Source organism: Phacochoerus africanus, chromosome 1 (genome assembly GCF_016906955.1).
Source record: "Phacochoerus africanus isolate WHEZ1 chromosome 1, ROS_Pafr_v1, whole genome shotgun sequence".
Classification (NCBI taxonomy): domain Eukaryota; kingdom Metazoa; phylum Chordata; class Mammalia; order Artiodactyla; family Suidae; genus Phacochoerus; species Phacochoerus africanus.
Window position 1 is genome coordinate 190561694 of NC_062544.1, and position 26803 is coordinate 190588496.

At 39.4% G+C, this 26803-nt stretch overlaps 1 protein-coding gene across 4 annotated transcripts in view; it reads right to left on the reverse strand.

Moving 5' to 3' along the window:
• PLD1 (phospholipase D1) overlaps positions 1 to 26803 on the reverse strand; it is a 218728-nt gene that overhangs the window by 50227 nt on the left and 141698 nt on the right. For all 4 annotated transcript variants that reach the window (XM_047786550.1, XM_047786540.1, XM_047786531.1 and 1 more), the window contains 5 exons: positions 26375 to 26503; positions 25520 to 25638; positions 23794 to 23907; positions 14096 to 14206; positions 11398 to 11486 (listed from right to left, as the gene is read on the reverse strand). In XM_047786550.1, coding sequence (XP_047642506.1) covers positions 11398 to 11486; positions 14096 to 14206; positions 23794 to 23907; positions 25520 to 25638; positions 26375 to 26503 — 562 coding nt within the window. The remainder of the gene's footprint in view (positions 1 to 11397; positions 11487 to 14095; positions 14207 to 23793; positions 23908 to 25519; positions 25639 to 26374; positions 26504 to 26803) is intronic.

The window sequence follows — 26803 nt, forward strand, 5'->3', positions numbered from 1 at the left end:
TGAAAATTTTAAATTGTGTTCAGCAAATTATCAGAAATGACTTATATTTTCATTGCTGTAGGAAAAAAGGGGCTCTGGCATTTCAAACCATAAAATTGTGGCTAAGTTTAGGCCAATGAAGAGAAAATTCTATGTGCTAGTCTGTCCAGTTTCCTTCCTTGATTCAGTCCCCAGAAAAAAACAGTTCTCAGCCACTGAGGATTCTAACTTCTTCAGAAACACTGCACCCTCACAGTGTTGGAGTTTGCAAATGACAGTGATCAGTGTAGGGCAAAAGCACTGAAGCCCCTGAAGTGCACAATTATTTATGATCCTAAAAACAAGAGAAGAACTAGTGGGCACCAGGCCATCTTTCAGGCAATTGCTTCATCACTTTAGTCCAGAACAATTTTAAAAAATTACATTCTCAGGCTTTTTGTTAAAACAAATTTTTCCTTCCAAATTCACCAACTCTTAGTGCTATGTATAATAGCTAAAAGTTGGAAATAAATGTTCAATAATAGGAGGATGGTTAACTAAATTATGTTATAGCCCCTCAATGGATGTAACTTCTTTGCAGGCACTAAAATGACCATTATGATGACTTACTAGCAAAATACTTCTGGTACTAATGCAAATTTCTAATTACAAGACAATTACAGATGTGGCAGGCTGAAATATTAAATAAGTTTTTTTCTTCAGTGTGATAACTTCCCCCTCTCTATGACTGGAGATAAGAAAGCAGAGATTACTCCTGGGAGATAAGGAAGCAGAGATTGCTCCTGGGATGGTGCCCTCACAAAGGAACCAGGGCACAAAAGTGTCAGCTTCTTAGACGTAGGGAAATGGATAGAGATCCTTTGAGCTGAGGCAGGAGTTTAAAGAAATAAGAGTGAGCTTCAGTGAGACCCTGTCCTTCGCCCTCAAGCAGAATTCCAGGGAGAAGACAGACCCCATTCTCTTTCAATCAGGCTATGGAGCCACAAGGATCTAAGCTTTGCTTCTAGGGAACCCCAGAGAAATGACTACCAACCCACAGGATGTGGCAGCAATAGAGGAGAAGTGGCAGGAAGGCATGCTTGAAAGGTGTAGCCTGAGCCCCCAGGTTACAGTTAGTAGATGCTAGGAAGGCTTCGGCCAGATCAATACTGAGTGCTAGAAGCCCCTTCCCAAAGATCCAGGGTCCCTCAGTGTCTATACCAAGAATGGAGGAGGGGAGGGAAGAGCAGGGAGCATCCTGACAGAACTGAATATGGAGGAGAAATAATGAAAAATCACTGAATTTGGTAACATTTATCAGGAAGTGTCTAAACTAAATTTCCTTCTATTGCATGGAAATGGGATATAAGACAGAAATCCAGATGAGTTAAGGAAAAGGAAATACACTACAACTCAGAAAACATTTATTAATATGGACCAAAAAGGAAATAGGAAGATAAAAAGTCAACTGTTTAGGTGGTGAGAATGTGGGCTCTTTCATATTTTTAATTTTTCTGTTTGCTGAAATGCTGCTTGTCTCTTTAAAAACAGTCCTAATTGACTAAGGTAAATGGGTCTTAGCGATGGCTTTCCTCTAGTTTCCCTCCTTGCTCTTCTGCAAAACTCCATCTTCCTTCACCTCCCTGCTCAGCAGGGCAGGCAGTCAGGAGAAGAGGGGTCTGCTCACGGTGGAGTCTCAGGATCTATAAGAAAGCCCCAAAGGAGCTCACCCAGCTTTCCAGTGACATGATGCTTTATTTTTTGAGAATTGGGGATTTATAGAGCATATTTCATTGCCCTAAACGTCAAGAACCGGTATAAATCCTCTCATTATTGTAGATTTTGCGGCAGTAGAAAATCTACTGCCAGAAATAAGAAGAATTGCAGTTGGGACTTGGTGTTTCTCTGTGGAGAGAACTACATTCTATAGCGGTATCTGTTACAGAAGAACTGGATCTGTAGCTTCTCAGTGGTTTGAGTGTGGGTTAGGGTTTTATTTTGTGTTTGGCAAATCTTTTAAAATACAGTAAATCTTCAGTTTTTTCATCCTAAATGGGGGAGTTGGCGAAAATCATTGTTAGTCCACTAGAAACGCTGGTTCTGCTTAGCATGGACTTTGCATATTACACATGAGACTCTATAGACTATAACATTATATGTTGTGGGAATGCGTGCATGTGTGCATGCACACATGCATACACGTAATTTTTTTTAATTGGTTATCTTTTGAAAATGGCAAGCTTTTAAATGTAAGAATGTTCAAGGTTAGCCCAGCATGTGACTTAGACTTTATTCTGGACTTGATAACCTTTGGCATGTGCCTCAGCGCCTCTCAAATATGAATCTATAAAACCTTTTATTACACTGTTCCTACAATGGTCCAGCCCTTTTCATTCTCATTTTTTTTTGTCTTTTTGCCTTTTTCTAGGGCCGCTCCCGTGGCATATGGAGGTTCCCAGGCTAGGGGTCTAATGGGAGCTGTAGCCACCGGCCTACACACACAGCAATGCCGGATTCGAGCCACATCTGCAACCTACACCACAGCTCATGGCAACGCTGGATCATTAACCCACTGAGCAAGGTCAGGGATTGAACCGGAAACCTCATGGTTCCCAGTCTGATTCATTAACCACTGAGCTATGAAGGGAACTCCCATTCTCATTTTTAAAAGAGAGTCTCTCCCTTCCTTCCTCTCTCTGCCAGGGCACATGCTCAGACTCCAAATGATCACTGGCCTCTGCTTGGTGCTAATCTTTATCTGCTGAGATTACCATTTATATAATATTCGGAATCAAATAAAAGCAATTAAATGATCGAAATCAAGTTCTCGTGCCATGATCTGTCAACTCTGCCCTAATGTAACCTCTTCTCAAGGAATTTTATAGAGCTTGGAGGTTACCCGACAAGATAAAATGTGAAACCAGCAGTTGGCATATTTCATTTTCATATTTTCATTCTTTTTATTATAACTGTGGCTTAAATTTCTTTAAGACAGTGATTCTGAAAGATACCCAACATGTCTTTTCAGCTTGGTACACAAATTATAGGATATGGTAATTATAGGATGCAGATTTTTTTTTAAACCTAAGAAAATTTTTTCTATCCAGCAACTACTTTTAAAAAAGAAAATATTCATTTGGTTTTCAAAAATATTTAAAATAAAATATCTCTCATAGATTTCTGGTAGGTTCAACACTAGAACATTTTTACTCTCCCTGCAATGGGGAAAGCTTTTAGATGAATTACAAAGGTAGCACAAGGTAAAGACCCCAAGTTGAAGGGTTAGGGATGTGGTCTGAGTCCCAGTTCCATTCATCAATATCCCTAAGATATGGGCAAATTTCCATAATCTCACTTAGCCTCAGCTGCCTCATATGTAGAATGGAAATAATTATGCATCCACTTCATAAGACCGATGTGAGAATAAAATGAAGTTATGCATAAAAAGTACCTTGGATGTGGAATGACTCAGAAACTATTTAATAACATTATTAATCAATTAACAGCAAGTGATTTCAATTAGAAAGTTTGCACACCTTCAAAGAATAATCAACAGTGCCTAAAATTAAAACAAAGCAAAGCAAAACTGAATTCACGTGGTGTTTCAGAACACATTTCATTCTATTTTCTATTTGGGGGGAAGGTGTAAGCCAATCAATAATGGTGAATCCAAAAGTTGATTCCCATGAGGAGTCAGCTACAGATTTCTGGCCCAACATGGCAATGGTTTAATCATGTGCCTCTACTTGTCACAGGATGAAGAAGCGCCAGTGGTAGGAAACCAAAGCAAATTTTCCTTATCCTGCAATAGTCATTTCACAATTTAAAATGAGGCACATTAAATATCTCTTTAATTAAAACATTTATTTCTGGAGTTCCCATCGTGGCGCAGTGGTTAACAAAACCGACTAGGAACCATGAGGTTGCGGGTTTGATCCCTGCCCTTGCTCAGTGGGTTAAGGATCTGGCGTTGCCGTGAGCTGTGGTGTAGGTTGCAGACGCGGCTCGGATCCCGCGTTGCTGTGGCTCTGGTATAGGCTGGTGGCTACAGCTCTGATTTGACCCCTAGCCTGGGAACCTCCATATGCCGCAGGAGCGGCCCAAAAAATGGCAAAAAAGACCAAAAACAAACAAACAAAAAACATTTATTTCTAACATAGCTGATTTGAATGTTATGGGTCACAAACAAACAAACAAACAAAAAACATTTATTTCTAACATAGCTGATTTGAATGTTATGGTTCCTTATCTCTGCTCGAATTTACCGTGAGCTAGCATAGCTCCAGATGATGAATTTTCTGGAAATAACATAGTAATTTCTTACATGCACTGGTGCTTTACAATTTTCAAATTGCTTTCACCTCTATTCATGTGAGCTAGGCAGGGCAGATATTATTATTCTCTTTGTTGGTGAAAAAAACGGAGGGTCAGAAAGGCAAAAATAATAGATTCAAAAGGTCACAAACCTGTAGACAACAGAGTTGGGAAGAACCCAGATCTCCAGACATCTGGTTCCCAATTAATTCCAGATTCCCCAGAGGAGCATCCTCAGATCACTCACTTGTGAGCAAACTGCACGCCCTATCTGGCACAGTTACAGGAAGCGTGAGGATTTTGAGCAATTTTCAAAATTATGCATTCTCCAAGGCAGTTCAATCATGTATTTTTCAACGCAGTTTCGTATTAAAATACAGAGGCATTCAGTCAACTGCCTATTTTCATTGTATGTGTCGATCTCATGGTGATAATAGTGCAAAATGCACTCTTATTTCCAAACGTTTTTACCAAGGCAGCAAACTTATGCATGTTAAGTGTCCATAAGCAAAAATGGTTTCATCCTCAAAAACCATCCATTCATGGTACACAGTGTCTTAAAATGTGATTTGCTTAGATCAAATGGTTCTACTCTATCTTTTGACTTCTTCAAACATGGTATTGACAAGTCGATTCTAGGCTGTAGATTATGTTTTCTTCTCCCTGATCTCTAGTTCGATTTGAGTTGTTAAAGACAGGCTTCCAGTTGGGAGATGGTCTCAACTCCAAGACAGCAGAGATTCCCACAGCTATTCTTAGTTCAGAATGGGATGAACAACATTCTGAGGCTTTAGGTCATGAATCAGAACATGGAGGCTTGGCAAAACCCTGTTTCCGTAAAGAATCAATGGCTGCAGAGAAGGAACCAGGAGGAAATAAGGGGAGCAGAGAACTCACTTCAGGGCATTGGTGTGGACCAGATTTCAGCAGCACTGGCATAAAAATAAAGGCTCAGCCCAGTTGAGGGAGTTGGCAATTTAAAGACTCAGATTTCTCCAAGGTGGGAGGGTCCCTAGAAGAGAGCCTGTGTTCCTGGTCAGGCTGGCTAAATGCTGACTGTTATTTCCCTCCATCTGCTTTGTGCTATATTCCAGTCTTTTTCCAACAGCCAAAAGTATACTTGTTACTAGGCACCTGACTCGGGCAGGGAAGGTCTGATCTCAGAAGAGTAGAGAGAAGTGTGGAAGGAAGAGAAAGTGGTTGAGATTGGAGATGGCATGTCATGACCCTCAGTGAAAGGGAGGTGCCCTACTGCAGGTAGCCTGCAAGATGAACATTCTTCTTTTTGTCCACACCCACAGCATTTGGAAGTTCCTGGGCCAGGGATCGAACCTGTGCCACAGCAGTGACCCAAGCCACAGCAGTGACAACACCGGATCCTTTAACCCACTAAGCCACCAGAGAACTCCAAGATGAGCTTTTTAATTCTCCCTTTACCTTTTCCCTAAGAATACAAGCTCACTGATTTGTAATTATTAAATAAAAATATATTTTACAGTTGGAATTAACAAGGGAGAGGAACGATAATGTGGAGATGCAAAGAAGGGGGAAAGTGCAAAATATGTTTCCAGGTTTTATGTGTGTATCTCCTAAAAGTCTGAATGTGTGATATACATACCATTTTGAAATGTGACAGTCAAAATAAATGAGACAATTGAGAGATCAGAGCTAAACGACACACGGTTCATTTGAAATTTGACGAACTCATTTCCCAGTTTCTACAAAGTGAGCTTAAAATTTCCAGCCTTTAATGTGCTCTGTTAACTTCCAAGCATGAGATAAAATCTGCAACAGATGCTACCTCACCATGCTCTCTTATGGTGGATCCGAGGATCACTGGGAAATATTCAAACAGAAAATATCTTCGAGTTCCTTTCAACCCTGAAACGCTATGATTTTAGAAGAGGTCCAGATTTTAAAAGGCAAATTAACATGCTAAAGAAAAATACTCTTTCAGGCTTCTAAACACTTAAAAACAAATCTTACAGATACTTATTAAACCATGTACTATGGGGAACTAATGACTGGGATGGTAAAATTGAGATTCATCCTACTCTCCTGATTAGCTGATCACAGTTCCAAAATTCATGATTCACTGCTCAGCCCAATGAGCTCATCTATCAACTTCATGAATTTCTGAGACTTACTTTCTTCCTTCCTTCCCTCCCTCCCTTCTTTCTTTTTCTTTCTCTTTCTTTCTTTCTTTCTTTTCTTTTTCTTTCTTTCTTTCTTTCTTTCTTTCTTTCTTTCTTTCTTCCTTTCTTTCTTTCTTTTTCTTTCTTTCTTTCTTTCTTTTCTTTCTTTCTTTCTTTCTTTTCTTTCTTTCTTTTTTCTTTCTTTCTTTCTTTTCTTTCTTTTTCTTTCTTTCTTTCTTTCTTCTTCTTCTTTTCTTTTCTTTTCTTTTTTTTTTCTTTCCGTTCCTCGTCCGTTCGTTCCTCCTTCCTTCCTTCCTTCTTCCTTCCTTCCTTCCTTCCTTCTCTCCCTCCCTCCCTCCTTCCTTCCTTCCGTCTGTCTTTTTAGGGCTGCACCTGTGGCATATGGAGGTTCCCAGGCTAGGGGTCTGATTGGAGCTGTAGCTACCGGCCTATGCCACAGCCACAGCAACATCGGATCTGAGCCTCATCTGTGATCTATACCACAGCTCACGGCAACTCTGGATCCTTAACCCACTGAGCAAGGCCAGGGATTGAACCCGCAACCTCATGGTTCCTAGTCGGATTTGTTTCCACTGTACCACGACGGAAACTCCCTGGGACTTATTTCAATATCACGAAAAATTTATTTTTCTCTTTTGTCCAATATGCTTTATAGATAAAGCAGATAGTGCTCTATCAATAAAATGCAAAAGTGTACAGAAATATAATGCAATTTTGTAAATGAAACATGGATTGACCTTCAGAATTGGGAGACTGGCAAGGATGCAAGAAATATCTGTGTGTACATCTATGTTTAACTGTAAATAAGACTGCTTTTAAGTCATCACAGAAACAGTCCTATGGTAACTTTCTTTTTTTTTAAAAAAAAAAAAAAAGGATATAACTCTGTTTAGTAAAAGCATCTTAGGAACTTGTTTGGAAACAAGTGATTTTAAAAGGATGAACTAACCATCCTATCTCTAGACTGCTGATCTAATCTACAGATCCTGGACTTGAGCTGCAACATTTTCCAGGCTCCAGCTAATCCTGCTTGCTTCAGACTGGCCCCCGCAATCCAGATTGGCTCTTGCCAATCTATCCTGTTGACTGTTTCTCCTGAAGTCAGTGGTTTTTGTATATTAACAGATTCCTTGGTTTGTCTCAAGTCTGAAGTCAAGGGGAGATTCTGTCAGTAATCAAGGAACTCTGTTCAGTCCTAGATGGATTTTTCCTCCCAATTGCAGGGCTTGTCCATATACTTGTGCTACTGAGTATATAAAGGTATACAGGTATACAACCCCCTAGATTTTCTCTAATTGTTGAGTATGCAGTGTTTAACACACTGCATCTTTAAAGTTGTCTGTCCTTTTACCTTTATTTCAAAAATTTAAACATATGACAAGCATATACCTGAACTCACTGTTGATGAAATCTAAATGTTAATAATATAGTATACCTACCCCCCCAAAAAAAAGCATATGAGAGGGCAAAGAATAAAGGTCACCTGGAAAAGCAGGCCATCATTAATATTTACAGCCATATATGCTGTTTTAGATGAATACTACATAATCCTGGCTGTGCCCCAGAATTACCTGTGGAATATTATACAATACAGGTGCCTGGGCCCCACTCCAAGAAATTCTGATCTAGTAAGTCTTGAGTTGAGTCCAGCCCTCTGTGTTTTGGTAAATGTCCAGTGGTAATTTTGCTGTGCAGAAAGGGGTGGGAAACAACAGTGTTTGTTTCAGGCTGTGTGAGTATTGTGCTGAGCTGTCTAAATGCCTTCACTGTGGGTCAAGACAGCCATCCCCTCAGCTGTTGAGAGTGCTGGCCGCTGACCACTCACACAGTGAAGTCCTTCTCCAGAAATTGTCCTCCATAGGCCAAAGGGGCCTGCCTCACTCATGGCTATGCCCATTCCTGGAGTCAGTCAGTGGGAGAAGGGGATTACAAAGGCCCAACCTGCTTGTCTCAATTTGGGATACCTCTGAAGTGGTCTCTAATCCTGTCAATGATATGGGGTTTCAGGGTGTGGGAAGTGTAGAGTCCAAAGACCTGGGCTCAAAGCTGTTTTTACCTTTTACTGTTTGTGGTCCAGACAAGTCACATGACCTCTTTAACCTCAGTTTTAACTTGAAAAAATAGGGACGAAGGAGTACCTGCTGTGGTGCAATGGGATCAGTGGCATCTTGGGAATGCTGTGACACAGGTTTGATCCCTGGCCTGGCCCACTGGGTTAAGGATCTGGTGGCATTGCTGCAGCTGTGGCTTAGGTTGCAACTATAGCTCAGATCTGATTCCTGGCCTGGGAACTCCATATGCTGAGGGGTGGCCAAAAAAGGAAAAAAAAAAAAAAAGGAAAGAAAAAGAAAGATGCTTATTGTAATCCCATACCGACCATTATAAAATCCAAAGATGTCTCATTTAAATGCTAATAAAGAAATCAAACAAGAAAAAATAAAAATAGATAGCAACAATAACAACAACAAAAGCTATAGGATCTACTCCAAAGAGAAGCTGTGAAAAGTCAGTAAGAGTCTGTAGATACAAACTGTGTATCACAAAAAATGCTAGTAGCTACCACTATAAAATGTTCATAGGTCTAAAAATCCCCATATATTACTGAAAGAAAGATATTAAAAGTACCACATGACACTGGAAGTCAAAAAATGTCTTAAGTCTCAAAGTATATGTACTTAACATTCCCCACTGCATATGTTAAGTGAATTAAAATAATAAACTGTAGGAGTTCCCGTCGTGGCTCAATGGTTAACGAATCCTACTAGGAACCATGAGGTTGTGGGTTCAATCCCTGGCCTTGATCAGTGGGTTAAGGATCCAGTGTTGCCGTGAGCTGTGGTGTAGGTTGCAGACGCCGCTCAGGTCCCGTGTTGCTGTGGCTCTGGCGTAGGCTGGCAGCTACAGCTCCAATCAGACCCCTAGCCTGGGAACCTTCACATGCCATGGGAGTGGCCCAAGAAAATGGCAAAAATACAAAAAAAATAATACTAATAAACTGTAATGATTTTATTTTGCTCTTTTTACACAGAGTTAAAATCAGCCATAAAATGAAAAGTCCAATGTTTCAAGAACATTCAGTAGGGAAAGAATAGACTTTTCAACAAGTGGTGCTGGAACAAAGGAATATCTTTACACACAAGAATGAAGTTGGACCCCTACCTTACACCATATACAAAAAGTAACTGAAAATGAACCAAGACCTACCTAAATCTAAGAGCTAAAGCTATAACATTTTTAGAAAAGAATAAGCATAAATCTTCATGATTTCATGATTAGACAGCATTCATCTATGAAGCCAAAGCACAAGCAATAAAAGGGGAAACAAAGATGAATTGAACTGTATCAGAATTTAAAACTTCTGTGTTTCAAAGGGCACTATCAATTAAGTAAAAAACAAAAAACTCTGAATGGGAGAAATTATTTGCAAATCATAAATCTGATATGAAACTTGTATCCAGACTAAAGAACACTTACAATTCAAAAATAAAAAGACAACTTAATTTAAAATGGACAATAATAACACATGAATGGCCAATAAAAAATGTTCAGCATTTTTAGTTATTAGGGAAATTCAAAACAAAACCACAATGAGATAACATTTCATACCTGTTAGGATAACTATAATCAAAAAGAGAGATAGGAGTTCCCACTGTGGTGCAGTGGAAATGAATCCGACTAGGAACCATGAGGTTGCGGGTTCGATCCCTGGCCTTGCTCAGTGGGTTAAGGATCCGGTGTTGCCATAAGCTGTGGTGTAGGTCACAAATGTGGCTCGGATCCTGCTTTGCTGTGGTTCTGGCATCGGCCAGCAGCTACAGCTCCAATTAGACCCCTATCCTGGGAACCACCTTATGCTGTAGGTGCGGCCCTAAAAAGACAAAAGACAAAAAAAAAAAAAAAGAGAGAGAGATAATATTAAGTATTGGTAATGATGCAGAGAAATTGGAACCCTCATATATTTTGGGAATGTAAAATGGTGTAGCCACTTTAGAAAACATTCTGACTACTCCTCTAAATGTTAAATGGAGCTACCATGTGATCCAGTAATTCCACCCTAAGGATAAGAAAAACATGTCTGCACATAAAAACTAATGTAGAATGTTTATAGCAGCTTTATTCATAATAGTCAAAAAGTGGAAACAACCAAAATGTCTATCAACAAATTAATGGACAAATCCTTTTATATGAAGTACATACAGATAACAGAATATTACCTGACAATAAAAATAAATGAAATACTGATATGTTCTATAACATTGATGAACCCCGAGAACATTAAGGTAAATGAAAGAAGCAAGTCACAAAAGACCACAGATTGTATGATTCCATTTATATGAAATGCCCAGACCAGGCAGCTCTACAGAGAAAGTAGATTAGTGGTTGCCAGGAGCTAAAAGGGGGACTGGGTAGTGACAGCTAACAGTTATGGGGTTTCTTTCTGGAATGATGAAAATGTTCTAAAATTGATTCAGTGATAGTTGCACACAACTCTGGGAATATACTGAAAATGACTGAATCGTCTACTTTGGGTAGACTGTATGGTATGTGAATTATATCTTAGTAAAAAAGTTATTAAAGAAAATAATCCCATGAGCTGAAATAATAAGACAGAGGGTAAGAAGAATTTAAATATAACCCATGGAAAAATGTTATGACTATTTTGCTTTTGATTTTTAAGTGAACACAGCTCACTGTCTGCCTTTAAATAAATCAAATCACAAATTTAATGCATGGGAAAGAGACTGGCCAGGAAAAAATGACTGTGCTCTGGGAGCATTTGCATTACCTCAAAATGGACTCAAAAACTCTCAGCAAGTGGCTCAGACTAAAGGAATCCATAACCTACTGCTAGCTGAACCAAAGTTATGCCTCCTATGACACGACAGTACTTAACAGGCTATCAAGTTATTTTAGCAGTGAATGCAAGACATCCTGAGGAACAACTCCTACCAAAAGGCCAAAATGTTACCTGTGAGCTTTCAGTATCCTCTGAGCAATGGCATCACCTATCTTGTTGAACACAACTTTGTCATCAGCGCAGCTTATGAGAAACTGGTTCTATGAGGAATAAGTGGGATAATTATGTAATAAGTTTTTCTTATCTTAGCAATATGCATAAAAGGAAAACGTGGCATATAACAAAAACTACACTGATTTTTTAAAAAATGATGTTTCACATAGCAGACATGTTCTGATCCTTTAAATCACCTCAGCAAAGTAAATGACACTGACAGTAAAAGAAGTCTCATGCTGGGTCTCATGCATTTCTAAATAGTATCACCTATATCACCTTAGTCAAATGGAAGGTTAAACTATTATTTAATCATGCAAATTCCTTGTAGAGTACATTCCTAGAATGGCAGGAACATTCTGAACTTAACCAACAGGGAAATCAGGTTTTTCAGATTCACACATTATATAACTGCTTATGATTAAAAATTCTACATTGGCAAACATTCTATCTCATGCTAAGTTGACTTTCTGAACAGGGATGGCAGAATCCTGATCTAGTTTTCATCACTACTTCCTAATATCTGCTTTGGCCTTATCTCATTTGTTTAGGTCTCTTTTTAGGCCTGAACTTCTATTTTAGGTAGCTTCAAAACTCTTTTGTAAGTGTGTTGCATATATGTAAATAAACCAATCACATAGAAAGAGAAATATTTTTATTTCCCTTTTCTTTAAGTACTTCTGCTTGTAGATTCATGAATCTATAAAACATTCTTTAAAACTGTTATTAAAAAGCCAGAATATACCATTATTATTGTAATGGTATAAAAGATTTAGCTGCCACATAAAGGACTGTTAAAAATTAGATACAAACATTAGGAATACTACACCTTCTACCAGTGATACAGACTGTTATAATATACCCCTAATTTATAAGTATAATCATCACAAAGTGTAATTCTTTGTTAATTATCTTAAAGAGATACATAAGCAACAATTCAAAATAGGATTACTATACTTTGCCATATTATCATTTTTACTATCGTGCACACTTTTAAACTTATGTGCATAAATCTTCCAGAAGCCAAACTTACAGAAAGACATTGTTCAAAAATTCATTTGAGAATATGTTTCCCTTTAGGGCATCAGAAAATCAAAATCTCAGCGGCAACCAAACCATGTTTGCTTTTCTGAATTCATATCACAGAGAAGCTTAGCATTCCTCAGCAGTTGTAACATACTCGTGTCCTTCATTTCTCCTTTTTTGGAAACACTGAGCAGAGTCAATGCCAACAGCTCTTCTAGGCTACAGGTGTTTGAACCAAGTTTATGTCCACAGCTGTGTGTACCAACATGGCTTTACTGACCTCATTTAGTACTGTGGTAGTGTTAAAAAGAAAAGCTGATTGAATACTACTAAAGAGAGACAACGCGAAAGGATCCTGGGGAACAGATGAGCCAGCCATTAACATCTCACATTATTATGGTATAATTATTGAAATTAATAATACTAACAGTATTAGTATTATTAAACTCTAGACCATATTTAGAGCTCACCAATTTTTCCACTAATATCCTTTTCCTGTTGCATGATCTTACTCAGGATACCACATTGCATTTAGCTTGCTAATATTTTTAATCAGCTTTTTCTGTCTTCGAGCCTGTGAAATAAATTAAGCTCCAATTCTTTCCTACTTGCCTTTTAATGAATTGTCACTGCATGGCAGGGGAGAGGGCCAGGATGCAAGGGGAAGGAAGTAGGGCTTGAACGGTTTTCCTCAGTGACCCTGTCCCTCTCCATATATTTTTTTAATTCGATGGGAAGAAAAGACTAAAATAAAGAAGAGAGATGTGCTTTGATTTATTTTTCCATTGTCATGACTTTCTTTTTTTTTATTTTTTGGGCTGAACCTTCCACATATGGAAGTTCCCAGGCTAGGGGTTGAATTGGAGATACAGCTGCCAGCCTACACTACAGCCACAGCAACGCCAGATCCTTAACCCACTGAGCGAGGTCAGGGATCAAACTCTCATCCTCATGGATACTGGTTGGGTCTATAACTCACTGAGCCACAAAGGGAACTCCTGATGACTTTCTATTTTTTAAGGATTTTTCCAAGTGCTCCGAACTAACTTCCGATCTAACATATGATTAATATGATTAGTTCCCAAACTAAATCCATTACCTGCAGTTTCTCCTAGTCTCTACACACAAACTCTGGGATCTGAAAAAGCTTTCTGAAGAAAAAAGTTCACACAGGATTGAAGAAGGTGGCACCTGCCCTCAAAAATCTCTAATCTCCCTTTTCTATGCTCCTTTTCTTACACTCTCTCCACTCTCACATCCCCAGACCAGCGGCATCCATGAGCCACTTACCTCTATGCGTGCTCTCCTGAAGCAGGACATGCCTTACATTTATAATTTTCAACTCAAGCCAAATCAAAATTTATGTCTCTAGGTTGGGGTATTTCTGGCTAATACTATTACAAGTTGATACATTTTAATAACAAGGATTTAAGGGATGCCTATTAGAGTCCTGAGTTAATCAAAATGCAAAGTGAATGTCAGATATGCTGGGGAAATCAAATTTCAGGTGACCCAAGACCTCTCCATGTCTCAACATATTGCAGCAGGTTCTGAGTTTGGGGACACTGCAATCTATATGTGATATTTAAGGAATCAGGTTGTCACACCAATTTACACAAGCAAGACTTACTTCTATATAGATATAGTGTTGGCTGTTCTCTATCACATGGACATATGCAGCATGGATAGACTCTTCATGGTACTTTATACCAGCAGACCAATCAGCAGCAGAGCGGAGCAACTACAAGGCAGCAATCAGAAAGGAGCAAACATAAGTCAATAGAGATGACACCAGAAGTATTAATACAATGAAGTCATCAATCTTCTTTCATCTAAACAACTAAATGATTATAGTGGCATGTGTGTCATGGATGGGCCAAAGGAGAGTAGGTGGGTGGGGAACTGGTCCTTGGACATAATTCATAATGAGGGAGTCCAGCTGGAAATTAAGTCCTGAATACATGCCCTTCGACCCAGGATTATTTTCATTCAAAATTGGAAACCATATAGTGTGGTTTCTACAAAGAGCATTTCAGAGATACTTCTTTTATGGGTAAATAACAAGTTCCTACTTTACAGCACAGGGAGCTACATTCACTAGCTCTAGTGTACTTCAGATCTAAAGTATGATTAAGGTTCCCAGACTAAACCCATTACCTGCAGAGTTTCTCTTAGTGTCTACACACAAACTCTGTGATCTGAAATTCAACACTTACGGTACATAAGTGCTTTGTATTATTAATGAGAACCTTAGAGGATGCATTTGAGCTATGGCAGATCATGCCAGGATGCTTCAAAGCAGACCAGAGCTGGCAGGAGGAAGGCCACATGGAAATGGAAAAGGCCATAATGGAAACGAATATGAAAAATAATATATATGTATAACTTGGTTACTTTGCTGTATAGCAGAAATTAACACGTTTCAAATCAACAACACTTCAATAAACTTTTAAAAGAGATATTTAAATAAATACTTCTTTTAATGGCTATGAGTAGGGTGACTATTTGCACTCTTTTTCCATGATGGCTTCACAATTACCTCAGAAGACCTGGTGTATTAATAACACCACTTTTACTAATAAAAGTGTCCTAGTTTGAACCTCATTGATATGGTCACCCTAGCTCTGACCAGATAATGGGTGATAACTCCTTTTCTCTCAAATAGATACTCTTAAGATTAATACATTCTAAAAGACAAACAGATTCATTTAGGCATGTAATCCTGATTTTGCCTTTAATTAGTTGTCAGGTCTTGCATGTCACTTCAACTCTTAGCTTTCTCACTGATGCCACCTCCCTCTCTTTAGACACTCACCTGTTCCCACCTGGATTACAATAAGAGCTTCCAGCTCAGACACCTGAGTATATGCTTAATACACAGATGTACAGTGGGACTGCCTAGGTTAGCTCAAACACTTAGTGGCTTTGATCTTGGTCAAGTTTCTTTCTTTCTTTTTTTTTTTTTTTGCCATTTCTTGGGCTGTTGGTCAAGTTTCTTAACCTCTTTGTGTCTCAGATTTCTGTTCTGTAAAATTGAATATCTACATCATAGGATTGTAGAGAGGATTGAATGAATTACTGTGCAGGATGCAAAAGGAGGCTGAGCACTTAGTAAGTGGTACACAAGTGTTTGCTATTATTAATAAGAACCCTAGAGGATGCATTTGAGCTATGGCAGATCATGCCAGGATGCTTCAGAGTAGACTATAGCTGTGCACGAGAGGCTTTTTCAACATTTAAAAGCCACTGGTTAAATTTTTAAGCATTCTAACTAGTGTTCCAATATAATGTTGGGCATATAGTAGGTGTCAATAAATACTTATCACCTGACTTTCCTTAAACAATAGTGTATCATCATAGAAGAATCACTCTAAAAATATATTTGGTAATCCTGATTTGAAATGAATATTGAAACTTTTCCTCTTGAGGGAAACTGAAATTAAAAATAAAAGAATACCCATACTTATTAAAAATACATAAAGTGATTCAATACATAATTGGTTTTATGTCTGTTATATTTTAAAATATTTGATAAAATTCTTTAACTTAAGAAATTTTTTTTTCCGCTTTTTTGGTTGCACCTGTGGCATATGGAAGAGCACGGGCCAGGGATCAAACCTGCGCCACAGCAGCGACCCAAGCCACTGCACTGACAACACAGGATCCTCAACCTGCTACTCCACAAGAGAACTCCAAGTCAAAGACATTTTGATTGATTTTTCTTTGTTTTAAACTTAAGATTTACTCACTTTTTTCTTAGCTGACCTGACCAACTTGTCTCTCATCTCTGTTTCAAACCAGTGTAACTGAGACAAGCCTCAAACTCCTCCTTACACATGCAGAAATGTTGCTCATTTCATTGCCCCAAGTAGCTTGAGAATCAAATCTAACCCACACTTTTCAAACCTCAAATTTGAATAGTTTAAGAATTTTTATTTTTTATTTTTGTCTTTTGTCTTTTTTGTTGTTGTTGTTGTTGTTGTTGTTGTTGCTATTTCTTGGGCCGCTCCCGCGGCATATGGGGGTTCCCAGGCGAGGGGTCGAATCGGAGCTGTAGCCACCGGCCTACGCCAGAGCCACAGCAACGCGGGATCCGAGCCGCGTCTGCAACCTACACCACAGCTCACGGCAACTCTGGATCCTTAACCCACTGAGCAAGGGCAGGGACCGAACCCGCAACCTCATGGTTCCTAGTCAGATTCGTTAACCACTGCGCCACGACGGGAACTCCCAGTTTAAGAATTTTTAAATTGAAATATAGTTGATTTACAATGTTGTGTTACTTTCTGCTATACAACAAAGTGATTCAGTTATACGTGTATATACATTCTCTTTTACATTCTTTTCCATTATGCCTTATCACAGGATCTTGAATACAGTTCCCTGTGCTATACAGCAGGACCTCATTGTTTATCCATTCTATATATGTTAATTTGCATCTGCTAACCCCAAACTCCCAATCCAATCCACAGGATACAAATTCAAAGTATATAAAAGGTCATATTTCTGATTTTATGTTTTAGCCTCAAGATTATAACTAAAACCAGTCATTTTCCTTTGTATTGTGCCATATTTTTAACTTAAAAGATAGCCTTATCTTTATCCATAAGCCCTAATCCTCATATATACATTGGGCTCCAGCTGAAGATACGGATTGAAATACCTCTTGAAGGAAAACTTTCTAAACTTTAACATTTGTCCCAAATTCCCATTCTCTTACTGAAATGCTTTTATTCCCTATACATTCAGTACATGTCTTAATTTCTTTTTATTTCTCTAAGCTCCCAAGTCAATCATGGAACAAAGACGATCAGGACAAAAGCACTTTTTTTGGTCTCTCAAACAGAAGTTGGCCTCCATTTCACAGCTCACAAATGACATGGGTTGGGGAGAGAAAGAAGTGCTTAAACTTTTGGGCCTCATCCTTCTAAGTCTGCATTGAGGAGTAGAGCAGGCAGGGAGCAGCAGAAACGGAGGCTGCTCAAGAATCTGCCTCAGACTACCAAGCTCTTCCTTCTAAGAACCATTTCTCTATAGTTGAGTGTCATCCATTCATTTCACCATGTGCCATTATTCAAAGAGGATGATCCTTTTGCCTGAGCAACAGGTTAACCTTGAAGCTGAAGGAAAGGAAGAGGATATGATTTTTGAAGAATAAGGCTTAAAAGGGAGAGAAGTCCTAGGGAAAAGCCATAGAGCTGGGGCTTCCTGGAAGCCGAAAAGAAGCAAAGGGGGTGGCTGGGGCTGGATTTGAGTCTGTGGCAGCAGAGGATGAAAAGGCCAGCATGAGATACAGCGTCGCCTTGCCAAGCCTTTGGCGGTTACAACCATCCTGGGACTTATTGGAAACAGTCTGCTTGCCTCACAGTTATGACCTCAGGGGCTGGAATCAGACTGCTTCGAATCCAGTCCCAGCCCCTCCCTTACTCACTGTGTTATTTTAACCTCTCAAAGTCTTAGTTTCCTCATCTATAAAAATAAAGGGTCAAAGAGGAGCATAATTCATAGACTGGTAAATATTAAATGAGATAATTCACAATAAACTTAGTGCAGTGCCAGGCACAGAGGCAACATTTCCTATTCATGTGGCTTCAGCCAGCCCAGACCCACAGCAGCATCCACAGAAGTCTTTCTGCACAAAGACACAGTCTGTAAATGGAAAACAGCTTCTATGGTAGGAAATATCCTTAGGACTAAGTCAAGTGGCTTTCTTTCACCATTGCTGCCTACCTTATTCCATCACTATACCAAACATTCTGCTGTCCTTTGAAATCTGCTTTGATTCCCACATTGACATCCTTTGAACTGTCATTTGGATATTTTTCCCAGGTGAAGGTACACATTTTTTCCAGTAGTACAATTCAGATATCATTTACATTTGCCTGTATATATTTTTTTCTCTTCTTTTCTTTTAACAGAATAAGAGATTGAAGACATGACTCTAGGAGTTCCTGTCGTGGCTCGGTGGAAAAGAATCTGACTAGCATCCATGAGGATGCGGGTTTGATCCCTGGCCTCATTCAGTGGGTTAAGGATCCGGTGTTGCTGTGAGCTGTGGTGTAGGTTGCAGATGTGGCTCAGACCCCGCATTGCTGTGGCTGTGGCTGTGGCTGGCAGTTACAGCTCCGATTCAACCCCTATCCTGGGAACCTCCATATGCCATGGGTCCGGCCCTAAAAACACAAACAAGCAAACGAACAGACAAAAAAGACGTGACACCAGTGGAATTGTTACTTCTTGGCAATGACTGTCTAACAAATGATTTTTCTACTATAAGCTGTCCAATTTAATAAAAAGGATTGTTTTGTGTATCGATTCCATGTTGATACTAATTTGGCATTAAACACTTTCTTTTACCTTAATAGACATGTCAAATGTCCTCTGCCTTGGTCATTTATTGAAAGTGGCAATAACAGCATTCAGGAACCTAGTTTGTTCTTTTTAGGGAGAAAACAAGTTCTTTTAATATACTCTGTGCATAAGCAGTTTCGGAATCATCTTTCCTCCAAGCCCCGTCCCCATGCCTTTCTCCTGCTCTGTCTTCTCCAAGTGCTCTTGGTAGGCTTCTGGGAACACCCAGCACTGAGGGGAAACACTCAAGATTATTTTAAAGTGTCAGGGGAAGCTGCTGAAGTCAGCCCTCAGGTCTGCATGACTTTCTTAAAAGCAGAAATTGGTGTTGGTGGGGGCAGGCGTCCATCCTGCCTGCCTAGCCCTCGTCTCCTTGGCTGGCCGCGTCAGTCTTCTACAACAGCTGTAGTTGGTGTGGAATTACTGGTAGTATGTGCCTAAGGGTGATTAGGTCCAATGTTCTCATATAAAAAAAATTAAATAATTGGGTTCCCTTCTGCAGCTGAAAGAACGAGATGAATTTTATCTATGATTTACCATACTGTGTCTAACGCTCTTTATTTCCATTTCAATATATATGGTATAAATGATAGAAAGGTTTTGTGTCCAGAACAAGCTTGGTGACCCATTCAGAGAAATGTCAGATTCTTTGCTGCAAACTTTTAAAAAGACTAGGGAGGAGTTCCCGTCGTGGCGCAGTGGTTAACGAATCCAACTAGGAACCATGAGGTTGCGGGTTCGGTCCCTGCCCTTGCTCAGTGGGTTAACGATCCAGCGTTGCCGTGAGCTGTGGTGCAGGTTGCAGATGCGGCTCGGATCACGTGTTGCTGTGGCTCTGGTGTAGGCTGGTGGCTACAGCTCCAATTAGACCCCTAGCCTGGGAATCTCCATATGCCGTGGGAGCGGCCCAAGAAATAGCAAAAAAAAAGACCAAAAAAAATAATAATAAATAAAAATAAATAAAAAATAAAAAGACTAGGGAAAGGGTGAAGGTGGTAGCTAATATTGATATAATTTAAACTAACGCACATTTCTAGGTGATTTGCATGAATTAAACTATCATCACAAACCTATGAGACAGATACTATTATGATCCCTGTTTTAAAGATGAAGGCTATGCATAGAGAAAGGTGAAATAATTATTTCCCAAGGCTCTATGGCTCATACATAGAGAAACAGGAATTTGAACAGTCTGACTCTAGAATCTGTCCCTTCCCCTCACTACATTTCATTGCTCCTTTTCAGTTAATTAAACTTGTGGTCTCTGGTTATGTTATCAACAATAAACGGCGTTACAATCAATGTTAAAAAGAATACACCTCAGGAAGAATTTTATTTAATTTCTCTACCAAGAGTGTGTAACAGCCATTTGTTTATTGCCACACAATAGCTAAAAGGGTCAATGGTTTGAGAGTATGACAATCAATTACTTCGAAATTAAGCAGCCTCCTACACAGCAAGGTTCCTATCTCCTTGCTCCCTTCTGGATTCTCTGGAAAACCAAGGATTTGTCTATATTATTGCTTGTACCCTCTAAGCACGTTACAGTCATAACTTGACAACAATATCTAGAACAAGAGAAATAACGTTTAAAGCCAATAAGGAGGTAATGTGAAGTGAAACAATACTGTGGTCAGAACTTTACAGAAAAGGAGAAATAGAACAGGGTAATTTCTTTTTTTAAGTTTCTGGTCATCTCAGATTTTCCTGTCTTCAAAAAGATGCACTGCCTGGCAGTACCCAGTATTTTCTCAACTGGTATTATTTTGGCAGTTCTGAAAAACATGTATTGGCAACCAGCAGGGATCCAGGTTTTGTGAGGTCTAAACCTTTTAAAATTGCAGGAGAGCCCTCTTAAAGAAAAAGACAACTAATTTACCAATACAAAATCAGTACATGCTAGAATTACCATAATGGACCCTTTACTTGTCTCCTTGTTCTACTTGTCACATATACACAGACATGTGACAAAATGAGTGGTCCTATGTCAGTTAAGGAAATGCTCATAGAATATTCACTCTTAGCGGTTTCATGACACACATCAGCATAACAAAGGCACTAAGAAGTCTTCTATTTTAAAAATCTGCAAAACCTTTTCTGTCCATAGAAACCTTTTTTAGCTATTAGCATTTCACAGGCAAAAGCCTACTAGGAAACCACGATCTAGGTTAAACTTCATTAAAATATTCAAGTATCATGCTTCCTCCCAAATCAAAAAAAAAAAAAAGTTCCAAAAGGTTCCAAAGTTCACTAATGTCTCCAGGCTCAGGTAGAAGCGAACCAGGCCAGCACTTTGGGGCACCCCTAACCTTGCCTTCTGCTGTCTGAACCTCATCTACCACCTCTTCAAGAGCAAATGGTTTGCTGCAGTTAGTTCGACCGTCTTCTGAGGAGAAGGTTCATTCCTTAGAGGAGGCGCCCGGTTCTGTCCCTCTCATCTGCCGACTTCCATGGCACGCTGGTCTGCACTCTCAGCCTGGCATTTGGTCCTAGACCACGCCTTGCTTTGTTAACATCAGAGCTGTCTCTCCCCAGCCAAGTCCTTTTCCCGAGGCAGAGAACTCCTTTGGTCTGCCTCCTCAGGATCCAAATGTGCACTGATGACCTGACTGTGCAAACAGACGGCACATAATAGATATAAGGTGACTGAATAAATGAATTAATGAGTCACTGAGTCTTGGTAAACTTCCTTTCAAAGATGTTGGCGTTGCAGAGACCAGGCAGCCAGGGCATGTCAGGGATGAATGTATGAGCATGGAAGAAGAAAGCACTGATCTAGCTGCATTTCTACCATAACATCCAGTGATATGGAGGAGGTAAACCAAGCGCGGCATTTTGAAGGGTGGACATGAAAAGCATCTATCTGCCTCATCAGGGCAGGATAAGAATATGCAAAACAGGTCTTTACCAAAAAGCATTAGAAGATGTATGTATATGCAACACTGAGATAAAACATCTTTTGCTAATCAGAAAAATACACAATTCCCAGCAATGTCTTTTCAATGGATGCTTAATTAGCATCTTCTAACTTTGATAAGTTGATCACTGAGTTGGCGTTACTGTCATCTTAAATATTAAATTCTCTTGTTTTCTTAATATCAAGGCTCCCACTTTGTCTTACAGAGTAGATAATTTGTCCCTCCAAGTAGAATGAAATTAAACAGGTTCATAAAATATTCATTAACTTATGTATAAATGCATATCAATCTGTGCCTCTAAGTTTAAATTGGTTGTCTTCTTTAGCCTGGGATGAATAAATATTTGCTGAGGGTATTTCTCTTAAGTGATTTATCTTTTTGATTGTTCTATTATTTGATCTATGGCCTGAAATGTCTTTTTTTTTTCCTTTTTAGGGCTGCACCCATGGCATATGGAAATTCCCAGGCTAGGGGTCAAATCAGAAATGCAGCTGCCAGCCTCCACCACAGCCACAGCAATGTCGGATCCGAGCCGCATCTGTGACCTATGCTGTGGCAACGCCAGATCCTTAACCCACTGAATGAGGACAGGGATCAAACTTGCATTCTTGAGTACACTATATTAGGTTCTTATCTTGCTGAGCCACACGGGAACTCCTAAAATGTCTATTTCTTGTATGCGCACACCTCTATCTGCACACAGTACAAAGTAACTGATTTATGTTTTTCATTTATATAATCATATTCACTGGACTCCATGTCCAAATTAAAGAAATCTGTAATAGTGATGTCAGCAGCAGACTACTGGATCCTTACTTAAACAACACTTCTGATGCTGATAGTGATGACTTTGAACAAAAGGCAATGCCACAGGAGACCAATCCTAGTTCTGTCCCTGTGTGATCTCAAGATATAAAAGCTGGACTTGGTGGAGGGAACAGATTGGGTAACAATGGACTACATTAGGATTTCAAGCTCCACTTCTACTGATAACCAGCTGGATGACCCTGAACAAGTCTTATAGTGCCACTGGGTCTTACTTTTCTCATTTGTAATTTGAGAATGTTGGACTGGATATGGTAAAATTTTGTGACTCTAAAAAGCAAATTCCTCATTCTATTAAAAGTACCTCTATTAGTTCACATTGTGGCTCAGTGGTTAACGAATCTCACGAGGAACCATGAGGTTGAGGGTTCGATCCCTGGCCTTGCTCAGTGGGTCAAGGATCCAGTGTTGCCGTGAGCTGTGGTGTCGGTCGCAGATGCTGCTAGGATCCCGAGTTGCTGTGGCTGTAGCTGTGGCATGGGCCAGAGGCTACAGCTCCAATTAGACCCCCTAGCCTGGGAACCTCCATGTGCTGTGGGAACGGCCCTAGAAAAGGCAAAAAGACCAAAAAAAAAATAGTACCTCTAAAAGCCATTTAATTAGGAACTAAAATTAGGTTGCAGTATAACTAGTTTCTTAGATGCTAGGTTTCAGCCACACTCCAGGTACTTAACTGGTATCAGTCCTAGGTTTACAGGGTATCGTGTTGCTAGGATCACTTCAGAAGGAATTACACAACAAGCCTCTCCTTGGCTGGCCTTAAGACATGCAATTATTATATTTATACAAGCATTTTAAAAAAAGGATAAATCACATATTTTAAAATAGAAACTATAATACTAAATTTTAAAATGTCCATTCAGATTTGCTTTGGAGTTGTCTTTATTGAAACACTTGAAGCCAAGAGGCATTTACTCCAGTAAGACTGTACCCAGTAGTAATTCATGACAAAGTAAAACCAGATTTGAAGTTCCTGTTTTGGCTCAGTGGTAACAAATTTGATGAGTATCCATGCAGGTTCAATCCCTGGCCCCACTCAGTGGGTTAAAAATCAGGCGTGGCTGTGAGCTGCAGTATAGGTAGCAGACGTGGCTTGGATCTGGTGCTGCTGTGGCTGTGGCTTAGGCTGGCAGCTACAGCTCTGATGAGACCCCTACCCTAGGAACTTCCATTTGCCATGGGTGTGGCCCTAAAAAGACAAAAAGACAAAAAAAAAAAAAAAAGCCAGACTTACCTGTACATTAGCATGGACAGACCCAGGCACTTGGTATTTCAACTCATGGGCTGTTGTTTGAGATTTGGGAAGCAGGAAAGGATAAGAAAGGGACCGATATTTTGGTTTCATAATCTAAAAATAAAGAAAAACAGGTAAAAAAATTCAAATGAAAAAAGTTCCATTCTTCCCTACTTTGTGATTATTAAAAAAAAAAAAAAAATTCAGGTTCATTTGAAGAAGAAATATTAACAGTGGGCATTTCTTGGTGGAGAGACAATAGATTATTTTTGTTTTCTTTCTATTTCTCAGAGGCAGAAAACTCCTTTTTTCCTTCTGTTACCTTTTGGAGAAAGCAATATTGCTTTGTATTTTTTTAAAAAGTGTAAATACGACCTAGATTATAGAAGTAGACAACTGCAAAAATGGGATTATTTTATAAACTGATTTTTTACTATGTTGTAGATTTCTTGCAACAGCAATATAGAAGCACTATATATATCATTTTAAAATAACTTCATAATAAAATGCCATGGAACAATCATAATTTGTGTAACAAGTTTCTATTAATGAGCATTTTAGTTATTTCTCATTTCATATCACTTATTAGATGCAATGTCAAAATAAATTACTTATTGAATAACTCCTTTAGCTTAAATACCTGAAATAGATTTTCTGAGTCAGAGGTTACATACTTTTAAAAAAGCTTTTTGGGGAGTTCCCGCTGTGGCAAAAATGGGATTGGCAGTGTTTCTGCAGTGTTGGGACTCCCAGCTGCAGCTGTAGCATAGGTTGCAAGTGCTGCTCAGATCTCATCCCTGGCCCGGGAATTCCATATGCCTCTGGATGGCCAAAAAAGAAAGAAAAGAAAAGAAAAAAAAAAGGAAAAAAAAGAAAAAAGAAGCTATTTGATATTACACCTATTTATCCTCCTAGGAGAAGGTATAAGAGCATCAAAGGTCTCAAATCCAATTGTAGGTGTTCACAGAGATTTTATCTTTATCAGTCCAGTAGGTGAAAAGTAATATATATTTATTTATTCATTCATTCGCTTCTTGTAAAAAATATTTCCACTATTTCTAAGAGCTCTTGCTGTTTATGTTATATAAATGAAAAATAAGGTGACTATTTTACTAAATAGTTACTAAAACGAAATCTTTCTCCAAATTACCTGGTCATTATTTAAAATAAATAAAATGGAAACTTAATAACACCTGGAGGATAGGTACTTAACTTACAAAGGTTAGGTCAAATTCTTATCAGTAATGAAGGCATCACACTACGTAAGACACAATTGAGAGAAAAGAAAAACTGCTCCGTCTTCTCACACACTTTGCTCAGAACATCTTCAGAAGCCTGTACCAATACAGACCCAGGGCAGTGCCAGGACTGAAAGGACTTGGAAGCTCCAGCTCCCTCACCTGGATAAGGCTCTCATCCTCCTAGAGTAACCAACAGCCCTCCACGTGACTATCAGCCCAGGCCAGATGCTTAAGCAACACTGAGTGTCCCAGCTGCTCAAATGGTTAAACCATGGGCCATGTGCCCTCTGCCCTCCAAACTGCCCATGGTATGGAAGTTTGGGAACCTTTTTCTTTTCTTTTGCTCAGAAGCCCAGGTGCTCTGACAATCAAGCAGCCAGCATTGGATGGGTGGCACAGCTGTGACTACCTCAGCACCTTCTCACCTTCTCTTTCAGGGATGTCTCTCTTTATGTGGACTGAATCAAGATAAAACCATCATGTACCTTCGTGAAGTTCCAGCGCTGGATGAAGTGGCGGGCCACATCTCGAGCCGCCTTCCCATGGACTGCAGAGGCAATGTCATGCCATGGCATCCGGGGGGTGGAGTACCTGTCAATGAAATCTGCCCAGGTGCACCAGGCAAGGGTCCTCACTACTTCTGTGCCAGGAACACAAGCCACCTGATCCCAGCTCTGACCCCAACTATGATATGTAAGAGAAAACAGATCTTTTTCGTAATGTCGATGATGTGTATTTCTTGACTTGGGTAGAACAATACCTTTATGGCCAAGAGAAACATAGATCTTACACTGAGGAACACAGCCCCCCATGTGCCTCTCCCAAATGTTTCCATTTCGCTTAGTATTAGATATTCACTAGGCAAGGCAGATGTGAGTTGGTGCAAATTATTTGTCTGTACTTGATATTACATTTTTCCTTTCTATCCAAAATAACTCCAAGCTATGCAGTGTTATTTCTATTTCCTCTTCGACATATAAGCACACTGATAATATGAAAGGCATTGTTTTGATGCTAGAAGAAGAGGATAAGTAGAAAAGGAGATGATCAAAGGAAGGGTATCATCTCTTGGAGAATTAGAGATTATTACCCTGAAAATAGGCCTATATGAAACCTGGAGATTTCAAACAAGTAAGCTCTTTTTCATTTTATTTTCTTACTATACTTACAAGGGAAAGCCCTCAAGTATATGACTGAATCCTAGTCTCCAATGTTTTACCAAATATTCAAAACAAAATAAAGCAAAACAAAAGCTGTGAGGTCATGCACATGCAGATTTGTTGAGATGCTGACAAGTAAAAGACAAAAATATAAGCAGAAATCTACAACATGGTACTCACCAGCAAAAGGTTTATCAAGTTGGACCCAGTCTTTGAAGACAAAATTGCAGTAGTCCTTTCCATGCCAAAATCTGGTTTCTCCATGGAGCTCTCCCACCCCTGTCTGTAAACTTCGGATGGAGCCTGTGGCTGTAAATGCAGGAAGACCCACTCAGAGACTGTGGTTCAGGCAGGCCCCAGAGAGGGAGGCTCAACTCTCATTTATCAAATACCTAAAGATTTCTTAACTTTTCTCAAAACAAGGGCAGCATGTGTTCATTACACCTGATGCTATAGGATGGCAAGGTTTTAAAACCCTCATGAGTATATTATTAGTGGTAGTTGACTATAACCAGATTTATCATTTGACAATGAAATTTAATTCTTATTCTCACCATCTACCAGTCATTGGAAAAATGGATCACAGGTTGAACTGTGAATAAAAAACTT